At 42.6% G+C, this 16113-nt stretch overlaps 1 protein-coding gene and 1 long non-coding RNA gene across 8 annotated transcripts in view; one reads left to right on the forward strand and one right to left on the reverse strand.

Moving 5' to 3' along the window:
* Positions 1-16113, reverse strand: part of LOC101948437 (uncharacterized) — a 61857-nt gene that overhangs the window by 26061 nt on the left and 19683 nt on the right. For 2 of the 5 annotated variants that reach the window (XR_006172319.2, XM_065580837.1), the window contains exons 4-7: positions 10183-10362; positions 8220-8331; positions 7621-7757; positions 7141-7344 (exon numbers count right to left, since the gene is read on the reverse strand). Coding sequence is in view for 4 of the 5 variants with exons in the window: in XM_065580837.1 (XP_065436909.1) it covers positions 7141-7344; positions 7621-7757; positions 8220-8331; positions 10183-10362 (633 nt within the window). In the remaining variant the exon portion in view is untranslated. Of the gene's footprint in view, positions 1-3469; positions 7345-7620; positions 7758-8219; positions 8332-10182; positions 10363-16113 lie in introns of those variants that run through there. The other 3 variants (XM_005283206.4, XM_065580836.1, XM_065580838.1) reach the window with 2 other exon arrangements.
* LOC103306037 (uncharacterized) lies at positions 822-12776 on the forward strand. Of its 3 annotated transcripts, XR_010597674.1 has the most exons (5): positions 827-2605; positions 3067-3164; positions 3471-3605; positions 10243-10373; positions 11309-12776. It is a non-coding gene; the product is annotated as an uncharacterized LOC103306037 (long non-coding RNA). The 3 variants fall into 3 exon arrangements; XR_006172321.2 differs by having other exon boundaries at positions 822-2605; positions 3067-3605; XR_006172320.2 differs by lacking the exon at positions 827-2605 and having other exon boundaries at positions 2852-3164.

Raw genomic sequence — 16113 nt, forward strand, 5'->3', positions numbered from 1 at the left:
TGGCTAACTAAGTACCTAAGAACTATACACAAAAGAGGTAATAATACCTGTTAAGAACTGCTAACACTCTTGCAATGTAAGACGAGGTGCTCTAACCAACCGTTACAAGTGGTAAGAAGGAACTGAGAGGGCATAGGGCTGGCGGCGCCTAATATACAGGCGCACTGGCACGGCACTCAAGAGGGCGCTACAGCCGACCCTCCGGATACCACTAAGGCAAAAATCTCTGATGACTGTGCACATGAGTGTGCACACACTTAGAATGGAATCGACATGAGCAAGCACTCGAAGAACAATGGGTTTAATATCAGTAAGACTGTTGCTTTTTAATGACTCCACATAGAAGCGGGGGGGGGGGATGGGGCAGCTAGAACCCAGAACTTCCACAGAAGTAGTACGTGACCAAAAGCGGGACAGAGGCTGCTTTAAAAGAGGAGTGCTTCTCTAAGCAAGGCCAGCAAGACCAAGCCACCACAACATGCAAGAAAGGCCAAGCTTTGAAGGCCGAGCCTAAGGACTCTGACCAAACCTACGACTCACAGAAGGAGTGAGATCATATTTGGGGGACTGCATCCAGTATTTTGTTTTTCCAAAGATCTGTAACTCTCCAGTGTGCTTTGTTAAGAGTAAAGCGTAGGTTGTTGCTAAGTCTTTGTTTCTTGCTTTCCTGCCACACTGTTCCTGAAGGATTTAACTAGAAACCAGAGCTTCCATAGTCAGGTGGACTTGGGATAGGGGGGAGAGAACATGTCTAAGCAACTGGGAGTTTGGCAGGGTTGTGGCACTAATCCCAGGGTCTGAAATGGCCAGACTTCAAGATCCACTACCCAAGAAAGATGTCAGATTCAGTGTCTGCATATGGAAGTGTGCCTGAGAGATCCAGAGCTAGGAACAGTGATCAGTCACTGCCCAGAGCTAGGGGGACTTAAAAGCACCTGAGATCTGGCGACTGTGTCCACTAACAACAGACTGGAGTCAGTCCAGAGAAGGAGACCAGGCCAGGTCATGACAGGGGATTTAGGCAATGTGAGTAAGGACCTGTGGGGAGTAGAAGTGCAGCTACTGATGTATATGAATCCCTTCTCTTTTGTAGTATAAACTCTTGACAAGGGAAATGTAGCACCCGATGGACATTTAATGTGTGCCACCTCTCCACTGACTCCATCAACTGGTCTTGTGTGGGCCCAGCTCCAACCAACCAATTAGGATTGCACGCACAGTGCATAAACTTTCAGTTATGGGCATGAATAATGGCTAAAAGTGACTCTAAATTCAACAATGAAGGGGAAAAAAACAGCCTCCTTCTTGCAACAGTTCTTTCTCAGCATTTACCTACCTACCTACCAAGTTTTGTGTAGATAGACAATGTTTTATAAGAGATAATCAGTCAACAATGAAAAGCATAACTGACAAGGGAAAATTTCATCCAGAGCCCAATTTCAAAGGCTTTCATTTAAACCTTGTGAAAATAATTATAGTAACTACAAAGAAAACTCAAAGGGCATAAAAACTAGCAAGGTGTAAAATTTCACAGATTACCCACCTACTTTTGGAGAAATCCACCCCAGGAAATTATGCCTCATGTTAAAAGCATTTTAGAACGCAATTCTAATTAAGGAATCATTACCAGGGAGTTTAAGAATAAATTATAACAGGGATAACCACAAGACTCATGAAGGGGAGCACGGATCTTTCCTAATGCATGAAATAACTGGTTTATTTCACTTCCCATTTTGCACATTCAGGATTTTCCAAGTAACAAATTAAAATTAGCAGTTGGAAAGGACACAGACAGGTATTTAATATTTTTATCTACTTCCAAAATCATACATGCTTCTTATACTGATGCATCCGAATACAAAATGCCATTAACATACTGATTAGTGATATCAAACATATACAGTATTCTTAAAGAATCATATGAATTATATCTAAAAATACAAGTAGCAAATGTCAAGTTAAAGTTACAGTAGGATGATGATTTCTGAATATTTGCCATTACTGTAATATAAACAGAAACAGCAACAATAGTTTAGATGTAAGTGTGAACTTTTAAAGTTATTCTTTGTGTTTCTTGTTAAAAGTTTAAACAAAAACTTGGTTTTTGTTCCTGTTTGACAAACAGATTTGATTTCCCCCTCCCTCCCTCAAGAGTATGAATTCGTATTCTTTTATTATCTCTTTGCTTTCAGCAGAATTATTCATTTGTTACACAACTCTAGGAACAGATTTAGCTAATTGCTGCTGCTGAACCAGTATTAAGGCACTATTACAGAAAATACTTAAGTAACTAAAACCATGTCAGTGGTTCCATTGACTGTGATGCTTTATGTTACACATATGCTTACCAAACATGTGCTTACACATGTACCTGTACTGAACCATAGCTTTAGAGCACTGGTTCCCAAACTGGGGGCATGAAGAAATTCCAAGGGGGGCGCAAGGCTGCCCAGCGCTTGAGCTCCCAGCAGGGGAGGCTAGTCTCCGGCTCCTCCCCTCCTGTCCACCCTCCCCCGCAGCCACGCCGCTGCGCAGGCAGTACGGCTTGCACCCGCCCATCTCCCAGGCTTTCCAATAAGCCAGTCCTGCCGCTCTGAGCGGCCTGGTAAGGGTGCGGGGAGCAGGGGGAGGCAGTCAGGGGACAGGGGGCGGTTAAATGGGGAGGAGTTCCGGGGGTGGTGGTTAGGAGACAGGGAGCGGGGGGGGTTGGATACGGAGTGAGGTCCAGGGGGGCGCGGTGGGTCCTGGCAGGGGGCGATCAGGGGACAAGGAGCGGGGGGGGGGGGGGATTGAATAGGGAGTGGGGTCCTTGGGGGGGGCGGTTAGGGGACAAGGATCGGGGGTGGTTGGATGATAAAGGAGAGGTGGGGGGCATGAGAGTTTGTCAAAAATGAAAAAGGGGCCGTGATGCCGAAAAGTTTGGAAACCACGGCTTTAGAGCATGCAAACTAAGAAATATTCAGTCCAGGTCCTACATTAACAAGTTGCTATTCTTTAGTTTCTTATTGCTGGAGAGCTGGGTTTCAAAAGTAGATAATTAGCAAATAATGACTTTCCCTTTTTAAGTTATAGCAAATTTTGGAGTCAAAACTAAAGAATCTCTTCTAATAAATTAAATATTCTGAACTGCTGACAGCCACAGAGTAGGATTTTACCCCAGAAAGGTAACAATTAAATACATGTATTTCAACTGGAAATTTTATATACAGAGTTTGCTACTGAAATAATGTGAAATACTTAATTGGGTGTCATACCAGACTAATGTGACAAATCTAATTAAATGCAATTAATCTTATACTCTGCTTTAATTCCCTTTTCCTCGGCTTAAACGTTTTAGTACTGTGCAACTACTTTACTATTGATTAGGAGAATTTGGGTCCAAGTACTATTTCACTCATGTCCATTTTGAGCAACAATATAATATGGTCTTTTGCTATTAAAATAATTACATCAGTGAAAACAATTTCCAGCATAAGTTTAACTGCTCGACTGACATGATCAGAAAGTAAAGGCAATCTACAGAACAGGAACAGCATGGATAGAGACAAGGCAGGTGTTAAGGATATGAGACTGCCTAGAAGAGCATACCTGAAGCAGCAGCAGATGTAAGTAATTTCCCTATCATGAATAAATGCATTTGTATAACTTGGCCACCATGGCTCTCGCTAACCAAGAGATTTATATGACAGAACTTTGTCTCAAACTGTCAAAATATAAAACATATGTCTTGTATAGTTCTTTGCTGGTAAGAGTCATTAGGTGTCTTGCATCATGAATTACGAGTCTAATAGCATTCCAAGTCATGCAAGTCACTGAAGTATCAAAAAGGAGACAATTAGGAACCATAGCGATAGAAGCCTGCATTGTAAATAAGGCAATTACAGCCATAAAACTTCTATCCTTCTAACATTAAAATCGTTAGTACAATCAGAAAAGAATAAACTCAAAACAATTTCTTCGGGGCTACGATTTCTTCTTACTAATTCAAAGCTAGCAAAATGGAGTATAAAGCAAAATAAGCAAAATGGAGTCCAATTTAGAGTATAGTGCAATTTACTTGAGACAATTTCTTCCCATTAGGCTTATGCTTACACCTAACGGGTTTGCTACTGTCATTTATAAGAAGTCCAAGGCTTGAACCTCAGCCCATCTCAATCGGCAGAAGCATATACTGAGTGTTCCTTTTCTATGCACTGTGAAATAGGTAACTAGAACAAGGTAGGGCCTAGACTATGAGCAAAAAATCTGGGATTCAGGAAAAGGAGGAGTTTTTTAAGCTTATCACTGAAGAGCTTGTCTCTATGGACAGTATATGCCCTTCACCACAGAACACAGATGACTGCCAGATACGTTGCTTGATTTAAGTTAAGACTTCTCCAACATTTTCATAATGTATATTACATCTTAATAAAGATAGAATTTAATTGCATGGACCACTTTCTACTCCATCCACAATCTGACATCTATTACAAGTAGATCCAACACTTTGAAACTGATTATTAGTGATGCAGAAGAAAGCTCAACACTCAAACTCTACAATCTATCCTGAAGGATGATCCCTCACTCTCACAGATCTTGGGAGATAGGCCAGTCCTCGCTTACAGACAGCCCCCACAACCTGAAGCAAATACTCACCAGCAACCACACAACAAAAACACTAACCCAGGAACCTATCCTGGCAACAAAGCCCGTTGCCAGCTCTGTCCACATATCTATTCAGTGGACACTATCATAGGACCTAATCACATCAGCCATGCCATCAGGGGCTCGTTCACCTGCACATCTACCAATGTGATATATGCCATCATGTGCCAGCAATGCCCCTCTGCCATGTACATTGGCCAAACCGGACAGTCTCTATGCAAAAGAATAAATGGACACGAATCAGACGTCAAGAATTATAACGTTCAAAAACCAGTCGGAGAACACTTCAACCTCCCTGGTCACTCAATTACAGATCTAAAAGTCGCAATTATTTAACAAAAAACCTTCAAAAACAGACTCCAATGAGAGACTGCAGAACTAGAATTAATTTGCAAACTGGACACCATTAAATTAGGCTTGAATAAAGACAGGGAGTGGATGAGTCATTACACAAACTAAAAACTAGTTCCCCCTATTAATTTTCCCTACTGTTACTCACACCTTCTTGTCAACTGTTTGAAATGGGCCATCCTGATTATCACTACAAAAGTTTTTTTTCTCCTGCTGATAATAGCCCACCTTAATTGATTAGTCTCATTCGAGTTGGTAGGGTAACACCCATTTTTTTCATGTTCTGTGTGTGTGTGTGTGTATATATATATATATATATATATATATATATATCTTCCTACTGTATTTTCCACTGAATGCATCTGATGAAGTGGGCTTTAGCCCACAAAAGCTTATGCTCAAATAAATTTGTTAATCTCTAAGGTGCCACAAGTACTCTTCGTTCTTTTATCATTCTTGTTCATCTTCTAAATATTTTTTATATAATACAAGATGGAGTGGTATGAAGGTTCTCTGGGTGAGAGTTTGGGATGACCAGTTCGGATGATCACACATTTTTCACAGCGGTAAAATTATGTAGGCAATCCCAAGCAAATGCAGATAAAACCTTTCTACCACATCATTCTGTATGGACAAAGAAAATCCATTTTACAGGATATGGTATCTTAAACAGAGTTTTAGAGTTTTCTTTTAGTGTAAACATTCATTGTATTCCTAACCCTATAAAGTTTTCACTACAAAGGGCCAGATGCTCAACCGTAAAAAGCCTCTTGGGAAGGTGTAATTATGTTTTGTTCTTAAATGGTAGATGTTTGAAGCTGCTCAGAGGTTTGAAATATTAGGATAAGGTCCAAGGAGATGGATCAATGGGCAAAGGGCAGGCAAAGCAATCAAAGACTCATGACAAATTAATTTAACACATGGCCAGGGCCGGCTTCAGGCACCAGCCTGGCAAGCAGGTGCTTGGGGCGGCCACTCCAGAGAGGGGCAGCACGTCCAGGTATTCGGCGGTAATTCGGCAGACAGTCCCCCACTCCCGCTCGGAGCGAAGGACCATATATATATATATCATATATGCATCCGAAGAAGTGGGCTGTAGTCCACGAAAGCTTATGCTCTAATAAATTTGTTAGTCTCTAAGGTGCCACAAGTACTCCTGTTCTTCATTTACTTGTGTCTTCAGGGCTGTTCATTCTGCAGAATTTACAAACAAGTGTGCTTTTTTGTTGTGTAAACTGGACTCAGGTTACAAACCCACTTTAAATAAGATACATAACAGATGTCAGATGATAAACTTTCATTCACTACATTTCTGGGCCATATTCAAAGTAGTAAACTGAAGTTAAACAGTTTTGTTTCCCATGACCATGGTCCTTCAAATTCTTCTACATCTTCCCTTTTTACAAATTTTCAAAAATGTGTTTTAAATTTTATCATTACATGTTGAGCTCCTGGATCTTAAAGTGGCTTTTAAATAATACTTTGCAAATCCTCAATCTAGATTCTCTAAGTAAAAATTGGCTTGTTTTTCCATAATAATAAAGCAGTGAGAATTAGAACAGTCTATCTTCTCCATCTTACAAACTGATGACAGATCATAATTTATATGTATATTCTAGATTTCAATGCTCTTTTATTGCTGTTTCTGTCTACTGAGTAAATGCATTTTTTGAAACTTGGGTAAGTAAAGTATTTACATGCTAAACTAGGGTACTGGCCTACCAGGTAATAAGTGCATTCAGAGTTATCTAACAATTAGGCTGCCATTTTAACTTGCACTTTGAATTCTCTCACTATTGTAGATTTAAATGGGTCCTTTTCACATTTACTTGAATGCACTTTGCTGGAAATCTGACATAAGAGAAAGTTATTAACTAAAAATAATTGTATGTTGTCTGATAGTAGCTATGAATCTGAAGTTATCTGTACCACTGTAACTAGACCTACAGTTACAGTTCAAAATTAACAAGATTGGGAAATTTATCACACAGCCAAATGTTATTTTAAAGCAGCAATGAGAAGTTCCTTGAACTTCTCTAAATCACACTTATTAATGACAAAAGCTTTATTTTTCTTCTTAAGAAGATCAGTTATATCCATTACCATCATTCCTCTAGTTAGTGAGCCATTCAGCTCCACACTTACAGCAGCTTCTATGGCTTCTGTGACAAAGCTCTCGTCAATTGCAGCAGCCATAGCATAGGAATCACAACACACAAATCCTGAAGTCCATAAGATGTTGCCTGTATTTTCTTGTTCTGACTTCATGAATTTTATACTGTGGGCAAATATTTTCTCTGTGAACTCAGCTTTTTTGGTGTCCTGATTAATCCACTCATGATAGAATTCCTGCAAACCAAAAGAATAATGTTGGCGATTAAAAAATGAAGAGAAACATTGGGATATAGCTTCATCCCTCCTTTTGCGATTAAGTCAAGACTGCCCAGCATTAGAGCATGTGCACAGCTTTAGATACAGTTATTTTTACATTCCAATTCAGTGAGCTCTGATTTAGGACACAGTCCTGTAATATGATCCATGTGGACATACCCCTGCACCCATGGACACTGAGTTTCACCAGATTTACCTTTAACATTAATTTACATTAAACATTTGGTGTCTTACCCAAGACAATGAATTGCGACATGTAAATTCCCATGTTGCAATATAGGTAGGGCAAGTGAACTCATTTAAGACAACATACGCAGCTTCTGGATCAGTTGCAAAATTGAATTCTCCACAGACTGTAACATTTCCTCTGGCTAACAAAAACATAAACCAAAAAAGTAACTGTTCAGTATATTTTCGCTTATTTTCTTCAATCAGTTTACTTTTCAGTACCAAAACGTACAATATTTACTGCACCTTGTCCATTTTGCTTACCAAAAAATCGTAATACAAAAAAGAACATGTCCAAAACAAATCATATTTTTAGCATTAAACTATCATCATAAGATAAATTTATTATAAAATTCCAACAAAGATTTAACTTCAAGTTAAGGTCATTGAAAGGTATTAACTGTGAGTGCAATTACTAAAAATCAAGGAAATCACACATTATGGCAACATTAACAACTACACCAACCTCCTTTCCCATACCTAATCTAATACACAAATGCATGCAGTCTAGCAATTGTATAAAAAAGGCCAAACAGCTTCTGAATAAGCACACTGGAGTTATTAGTTAAAATGTTTGCCTACTGATCATTTTATAAATTACTTACATTCTACATTTCCTCCCATAATGAACACATTTTTAAGCTTCTTAGGAAATGTTGGATCCAATTTCACTGCCAAAGCTAGATTAGTCAAAGGACCAGTGGCAACTAGAGAAATCTACAAAACATAAACAAAACACTACTCCATCTCTTTACATGTTACTCCAATGAAAACAAACCCAGAGACCCCAGATCACATTTTTCTAAGTGGCTTGTTTTAAACATTTGTTTACAGTTCTGTTAAAGCAGTGTTTCCCAAACTTGGGACGCAGCTTGTTTAGGGAAAGTCCCTGGCAGGCCAGGCTGGTTTGTTTACCTGCCGCGTTTGCAGGTCCGACCGAGCACGGCTCCCACTGGCCGCAGTTCACTGCTCCAGGCCAATGGGAGCCGCTGGAAGCGGCGCGGGCCGAAGGATGTGGCCAGTGGGAGCCGCGATCAGCCGGACCTGCGGACGCGGCAGGTAAACAAACTGGCCCGGCCCGCCAGGGGCTTTCCCTAACCAAGCGGCGTCCCAAGTTTGGGAAACACTGTGTTAAAGCAACACTCTGTGACTTCATCTATTGGTGGATTACTTCTCCCACTCGACAGAAAGATTAGCTATGTTGGGGTTCTTTTGGAACGCACACTGCAGATGTCTGGGAATCCCAGAGAAATCACGTACTTCTTTTTTCATCTGTAGTTGTTCAAGACATTACGGTCTTTTCTTGCTTTTATTGGAATACTGCCATAAAAACTCCAACAGGAGCTATCTATAAAGACTCAGAAGCAGCAGCTAGTCCAGAATGAGGCTGTTCATCTGCTAGGTGTAGTGAGTTGGTATGAGCACACAAAGAAAATTAATATTTTAATTTTTCTATAAATTTGAGAAGACTGTTAGAATGAGATACCTGGAAAATCAAGTCATCAGTTTAGCTATTGAACAGTTACACCATCGGTGAAGACAGACACTTCACTATGCCATTCCACCAATGTGCCACAACTCTGACCACCTTTAGAGGTAAGATATTGTTCACAGACTCCCTGTCCATTCAATCCTTGGTCTCCGCTGGAACTGTTATCTATCTTGACAATCACTATCGAGTCCAGGGGTGGCTTTTGTGATTTGTCTACTTGTCCATAGGGAATTGGACTGAGCGCCTGATCCATTTCATATGGATCAAACACCCATCAAACAGTAAGAGCTTTCAACAAGGCTTATAATCTGAATTTGCGATAAAGATGAAACACACTATGTCCTATCTTCAGTCCCTCCAAGTCATGCAATCTGCCATAAGGAAAACTATGATATAGAAACACTGAGGCCCCAAAATGAAGTACCATGGTAGTTTGTGGCTCTTAGCTCTGTAGGGATGTAAAAATTCTAAAGAAGATAAAAAAACTGATAAATTAAACAAAGGCATAGAGGGTCTTAGTTATTATGAAAGATTGATACCTTGTGCCTACACAGTAGAAGTTGAGAAAGAGAAGGTAGTAGGAAATCTTATTCCAATATATACCTAAAAGAGGATCACAAAGACATGAGCAAGGACATGTTCAAGGTAAGCAGCAAACAAACATATGGAGTCTCCTAAATATTAAATAAAGATTTTATTCCTCTGGGAGAAAAGGGGATGGTAAATCAGTGTCTCAAATTCTTTGCCTCGAGAATTACCTGACTAAAGGGACAATTACTTGGACACCAGTGACTTGGGACTAGATGTTTAATTATGGTTATTCATGTACAGGGTTAAACTGAATGCCAAATTTCAGTCTGAGAAACAATTTCTTCCAGCCCCAGTGTACAATGCCATGGACTACCAGGAGAAGGTAGGCGGGTCACCTTCCACTGAAGACTGAACCTGGATCCTCCATTAGGATTAGACAGGCAAAACAATTCCATATAATTGCAAGGCATTAGCATAAACAGACTTTGGTCCTGCTTACTGTCCTCTGTTATTACATAAAAAAATGATATAAAGAACATTCTCACCTGACCAGGCTTCTCATTAACAATTCTTAACATTGCAATCACAGCATGTTCTTTCTGTAGATGGTCTAATCCTGGAGCATTCGGAACAGGAACATCACCCAAACCATCTCTTCCATGAAAGAAAGCCCCTTCCACAGGACCACCAAGTAAGGGAGCAGAAGCACCTTGATAAACTGGAATCTAAACAAGATGTAAGTTGCAAAAACAGACTGAATACAGCATGGCTGCACATCACCTAAAGGCATCTTGCCTCTATTTAAGTTTATATTATCCCAGTACTGCCACCAACACTGTTTTATTTACAGTATTAACCCTGTTGTTACATAAATACACAATCTATTTTAAGGAGCAGATAATGTTTGTGTTTGGAGCAAGTCTCAGGAGTGCTTAATTATTATTCATGGTGTCTTCTTGTTACTGATTGAGCCCCCCTCCCTCCTCCGTGGTTACCAGCTCCTCCCCCTGCCCCCCCCCCCCCATGGTTCACCTGAGTGCCTCCAGCCTCGGAGCGCTGGGCAAGCGGCCCCTCCACCCCAGCACTGGGTGGACGGTGGCGCAGCTCTCCGTCCCCTGCCCTGGAGCACCAAGCAGGCGGACGGCACCTCCCCTCACCCAACACCAGGCGGGTGGATGGCACACGCCCCCCTCCAGCCCCAGAGCACTGGGCAGGCGGTGCACCCCTCCCAGCCATGAAGCACCAGGCGGGTGGGTGGGCTGTGTGCGGCCCCAACCAGGAGCCACTCGAAGTCCCAGCCACCCTAGACCCAGCCCCAGAAGGCTCCCTAGAAGAGGAGCAGCCTGCCTGGGCTGGGGCCAAGGGCAAGCAGGAGGGGCCTCGGGGTAGAGTGTGGGCAGGGCCACGTGGGGCTGTTTGGGGAGTCACAGCCTTCCCCAGCCTATACTACCCGCCATCCATGACATCAACCATGAATGGATTTACAAGAAAAGTGAAGCAGGATCTCAGCAAGTCTTCAAACCTGTCCTGAAAGTCATCAAGCAGTCCTTGTAATTTACCTTTGTATTCCTCAAGTTTGTGATCTTCTACTTTGATTTCAGGAAATGTGTTTACCCTACTCTTGAAATAGGGAAAGTGGTTGAAGTCTCTTGACACTATGTCTCTTTTCAGAAACTTTAACTTGTTCTGGAAGCTGAAGATGCTCTGAGGTCAGAAATAATCTTATCCTTCCCTTGGATTGCCAAATTGAGAGTTTGCAGATGCTGCATAATATCAGTGAAAAACATCAGATCCTGCATCCATTGCTCATCTTTCAGTTGTGGATAGGACTTTTCCTTTTCTTCAATGAAAGCACTGATAGGCTCCAACAGTTCCACAAACCTATTTAAGACATTGCTGATTGATAACCACCTCACAATACAGTAGAAAGAGACATTGTTGGGTTTGTCTTCAAGATCCAGCTCTTCAATGACATTTTTGAATGTCAATGAGTCTTCCCATTTGAACGGATGAAATTGACAGTTTCTAGGACTATTTTTGTAACACTTTCATACTTGAAGTATCTGCCTGTGAGATGTTCGTGATGGATGATGCAATGAACAGGGAAGAACTCTGGAAATTTGGGATTGCTTTTCAAGTGTCCGATAAGACCTACTTTTTCCCCCACCATTGCAGGTGGGGAAAATCATCCATTGCAACACTGACAAGTTTATCCAGCGGTACATCGGCATTTATCAGTGCTTCGTCAAGTGCATTCTTTATGTCAACAACACGGGTTGTTTCTTGTAGCACCATTAAGTCCAATATTTCTTCTTTCACAATTAAATCTGTGGAAACATAGCAAATAAATATTGCTAGTTGTGGTTTATCTTGAATATCTGTGGATTCAGCGACAGCTAGGCTGAATGCTAGAGAATTCTTTAGATCGTTTTGCATGTCGTTTGCAACATCGTCACTGATCTGGGAGATCTGCCTCTCCATACTGTGGTGTGAAATTGGAATTTGCTGCATTAGTCACTGAAGTTTTGTGTTCCTTGGATCTAAAATTGCAACCACTTCTGCAATATTTTTCTTAACAAATTCTCCATCACAACATGGATGTTTAGCATGAGCAATATTCCATGTCATAACAAAACTAGCTTCAGTCGTTGTGTCAGCTTCCTTACTGAACGCAGAAAGTAGTGTCTGATGACTGTTGAGGCATAATTTTAATGTGGTTAGCTTGTTTTTCCTTAATTCTGATCCAGGAGGGTACTTAGATGAAAAGTTATTGTGAGTAAGTTGAGTAATTGTCCACATGAATTCCACTCTTAGTGACTAACAATCAGTTATAAATTGCCTGGAGGTGGGTATTAGGAGTCCTACTTAAATGGCTATAAGACAACCTTAACAAAACCAACATCTGATGTGGAAGCCCTTACTAAGCAATAGTGTCTTGTAAATGTGTGGTTTAAGCTCCACATAACTGCTTCTCAAATATCGTGGAATGAGCTTTAGTCTGGCTAGATGAATCTATCCTGGCTAATTCATAATATGCCCTTAAATACCTGGAGAACCACTTAATCAGGCTTTGGAAAGAAAACCAGGAGATGAAAGGACTGGCTCGTATGGAACTCTGAGACAATCTGGGGAGAAACTTGGAGTGAGGTCTAAAAATGATCCTGTCCTTACAAAATACTGTATATAGACAATATGTCAGAAGGGCCTGAACCTCCCCTTCCCTGCGAGCTGATGTAATGGCCACCAGAAAGGCAGTCTTCATCGACTGGTGGGGAACAAGGTGCTGAGGGTTCAAAGTGGGGACCCATCAACCCTGCTAATAAATATTATATTGCTATACTATATTGAGGTCCCAAAAAGGGAGGGGGGGCCCCTGCACTGGGGGAAAAACATGTGAGGCCTTTAGGAATCTTGCTACTGTAGAGTGGGAAAACACAGTATTACCTAGGAGTGAGGGATAATGTACAGATATTGCTGCTACATGGACCTTTATGACCTGATGTAAAGTCTAGACGGATTCAGGCCTAGCAAATTCTCCACTATTGCTAAAACTAAAGATGTCAAAGAAGACAACTACCACTGGCATCCCAAGTAGAAAACCTCTTCCATTTAGCCTTATAAGTAAGGTTGAAGGTTTCCCTGCTTTGAAGCAGAATGTTCTGAATCTCAGCTGAACAGTTTCTTTCAGTAGATGTAAACCACACAACATCTAGGTCGGGGTGCGCAAACTTCTTGGGCTGAGGGCCACATCAGGGTATGGAAATTGTATGGCGGGCCATGAAAGCTCACAAAATTGGGGGTATAGGTGTGTGTGGGGGGTGACTAGGGATGAGGGCTCTGGGTGCAGAAGGGGGATCCAGGCTGGGACCGAGGGGTTCAGAGGGTGGGAAGGGGATCAGGGCTGTGGCAGGGGATTGGAGCATGAGGGGGGCTGATGGGTGCAAACTCTGGGCAACACTTACGGCAAGCAGCTGCCGGAAGCATGTCCCCCCTCCATGGGTGCCGCTAGGTGGCTCTGCGCGCTGCCCCATCCGCAGGCACCACCCCTGCAGCTCACATTGGCCAGGAACCACGGCCAATGGGAGCTGCGGGGGCGGTGCCTGTGGACGGGGCAACGCACAGAGCCGCCTGGCCACACCTCCGTGTACTACGTAGGAGCCGGAAGGGTTCATGCTGGCTGCTTCCTGGAAGCCATGCAGAGCGGGGCAAGCACCCGACCCCACTCTCTGGCTGGAGCAGTGCAAACCCCCAACCCCGCTCTCCGGCGGGAGCTGAGGGCCGGATTAAGTGGTCTGATGGGCCAAATGTGGCCTGTGGGCCATAGTTTGCCCACCCCTGATCTAGGCTGTCAGGTGTAAAAATGCTGGATCCAGGTACAAGATCTGACAATTCTGGAAGATTGTCAGGCAGAGCAGGTAAGGTGATAAGTGGCTGCAATGAAAGTTTCATGAAATCCAAATACCAGAACTGCTTGGCCCATACTGGGGCTATCATAACAACACTTCATCCTGCCTCAGTATCCGGGGTATCATAGGGATTGGCAGAAAGGCATACTTCAACCCTGGCATCCAAGGGATGAGAAAGGCATTGGTCAGGGAGCTTTAGCTTGCACCCCTTCTGGAACAGAAGAATGTCTAACACTTGTTCTGGTCTGTTGCTACTTTTGGGAATCCCCATTTACAAAAGATGTTCTGTAACACTGAGTCTTTGAGAGTACACTTGTTGCCAGGGAATTGCCTGCTGAGTTGATCTGCCAAGGTGTTCAAAAGGCTGAAATGGTGCACAGTCACACATGTAACTTGGTTCAGAACTATTCCGTAGTCCTATGGCTTCCTGACAGAGTGAGAATGTTCTTGTTCCCCATTGCATGCTGACATAATCCACAGCTGTGGTGTTGTCTGTCAACACTTGTATTAAGGATTCCTAAAGAAGAGGCAGGAATGCTTTGCATACCAAGCTGACTCTGAGCTCTAACACATATATATGGGAGTAAGCTTCCTGAGGGAACCACAAGTCCTGAAGTTGAAGGTCATAATCTAGATCAGTGGTGGGCAACCTCCGGCCCGTAAGCGTAATCCGCTGGCGGGCCGTGAGACAATGTTTACGTTGACCGTCCGCAGGCACGGCCACCCGCAGCTCTCAGTGAAGATCCAAGATGGGCCATCAACCTCCTTTTTTCTTTGGGATCAAAAAGTAATGGGAGTAAAAAGCCACCTCCTGCATTGCTCCCGGCTGTAAAAGGGAGCGTACTCCCCATTCTGATGGTCTTTCACGAGACGGTTCCCTGAAAAGAGCCAGGAAAGGAGGCAGTAGGAGGGTGGGGAGAAGGATGGGATTGAAACTCAATTGGGTGCCCCTTGGTTACCATCTCTGGGACCCATAAAGCCAAGGTAACCTCAGCTCAAATTTTTCCAAAACAAAAAAGAGGGAGTTGCCAAGGGGGAGGTGTAGAACAAAAAAGGTTCTCTGATCATCCTATCAGTTTCTCAACTTTGCATCGCACCTGCTGCCTGGTGGTACCCCAAGACTGTGGGGCAGCAGAGGAGGCAGAGGGTTGTCTCCAGTGGAATATCTGTCTCTTCATTGGCAGTTTTGAAGTACAATGTGGCTGACTGTAAAGCTGAACTGAGGTATGCTGTCTATAGGATGTTGATGTGGCTGCTTCCTTCTTGGGTTGGAACTCAAAATCCTAAAGAGAGCAGAGTTGGCCTTGAATCTTTTGGAGACCACAGGTCTTCACCAATGCTGTTGTTGAAAAGCTCATTACAGTGTGCAGAGGCGGTCAAAAAACCAAACAGGATGTTAGGAATCATTAAAAAGGGGATAGAGAATAAGACGGAGAATATATTATTGCCCTTATATAAATCAATGGTATGCCCACATCTCGAATACTGTATACAGATGTGGTCTCCTTATCTCAAAAAAGATATACTGGCACTAGAAAAGGTTCAGAAAAGGGCAACTAAAATGATTAGGGGTTTGGAATGGGTCCCATATGAGGAGAGATTAAAGAGGCTAGGAGTCTTCAGCTTGGAAAAGAGGAGACTAAGGGGGGATATGATAGAGGTATTAAAATCATGAGTGATGTGGAGTAAGTGGATAAGGAAAAGTTATTTACTTATTCCCATAATACAAGAACTAGGGGTCACCAAATGAAATTAATAGGCAGCAGGTTTAAAACAAATAGAAGGAAGTTCTTCTTCACGCAGCGCACAGTCAACTTGTGGAACTCCTTACCTGAGGAGGTTGTGAAAGCTAGGACTATAACAGCGTTTAAAAGAGACCTGGAAAAATTCAAGGGTGGTTAAGTCCATTAATGGCTATTAGCCAGGATGGGTAAGGAATGGTGTCCTTAGACTCTGTTTGTCAGAGGGTGGAGATGGATGGCAGGAGAGAGATCACTTGACCATTGCCTGTTAGGTTCACTCCCTCTGGGGCACCTGGCATTGGCTACTGTCGGTAGACAGGATACTGGG

The sequence above is a fragment of the Chrysemys picta genome, chromosome 1, assembly GCF_011386835.1.
Source record: "Chrysemys picta bellii isolate R12L10 chromosome 1, ASM1138683v2, whole genome shotgun sequence".
Taxonomy (NCBI): Eukaryota; Metazoa; Chordata; order Testudines; family Emydidae; genus Chrysemys; species Chrysemys picta.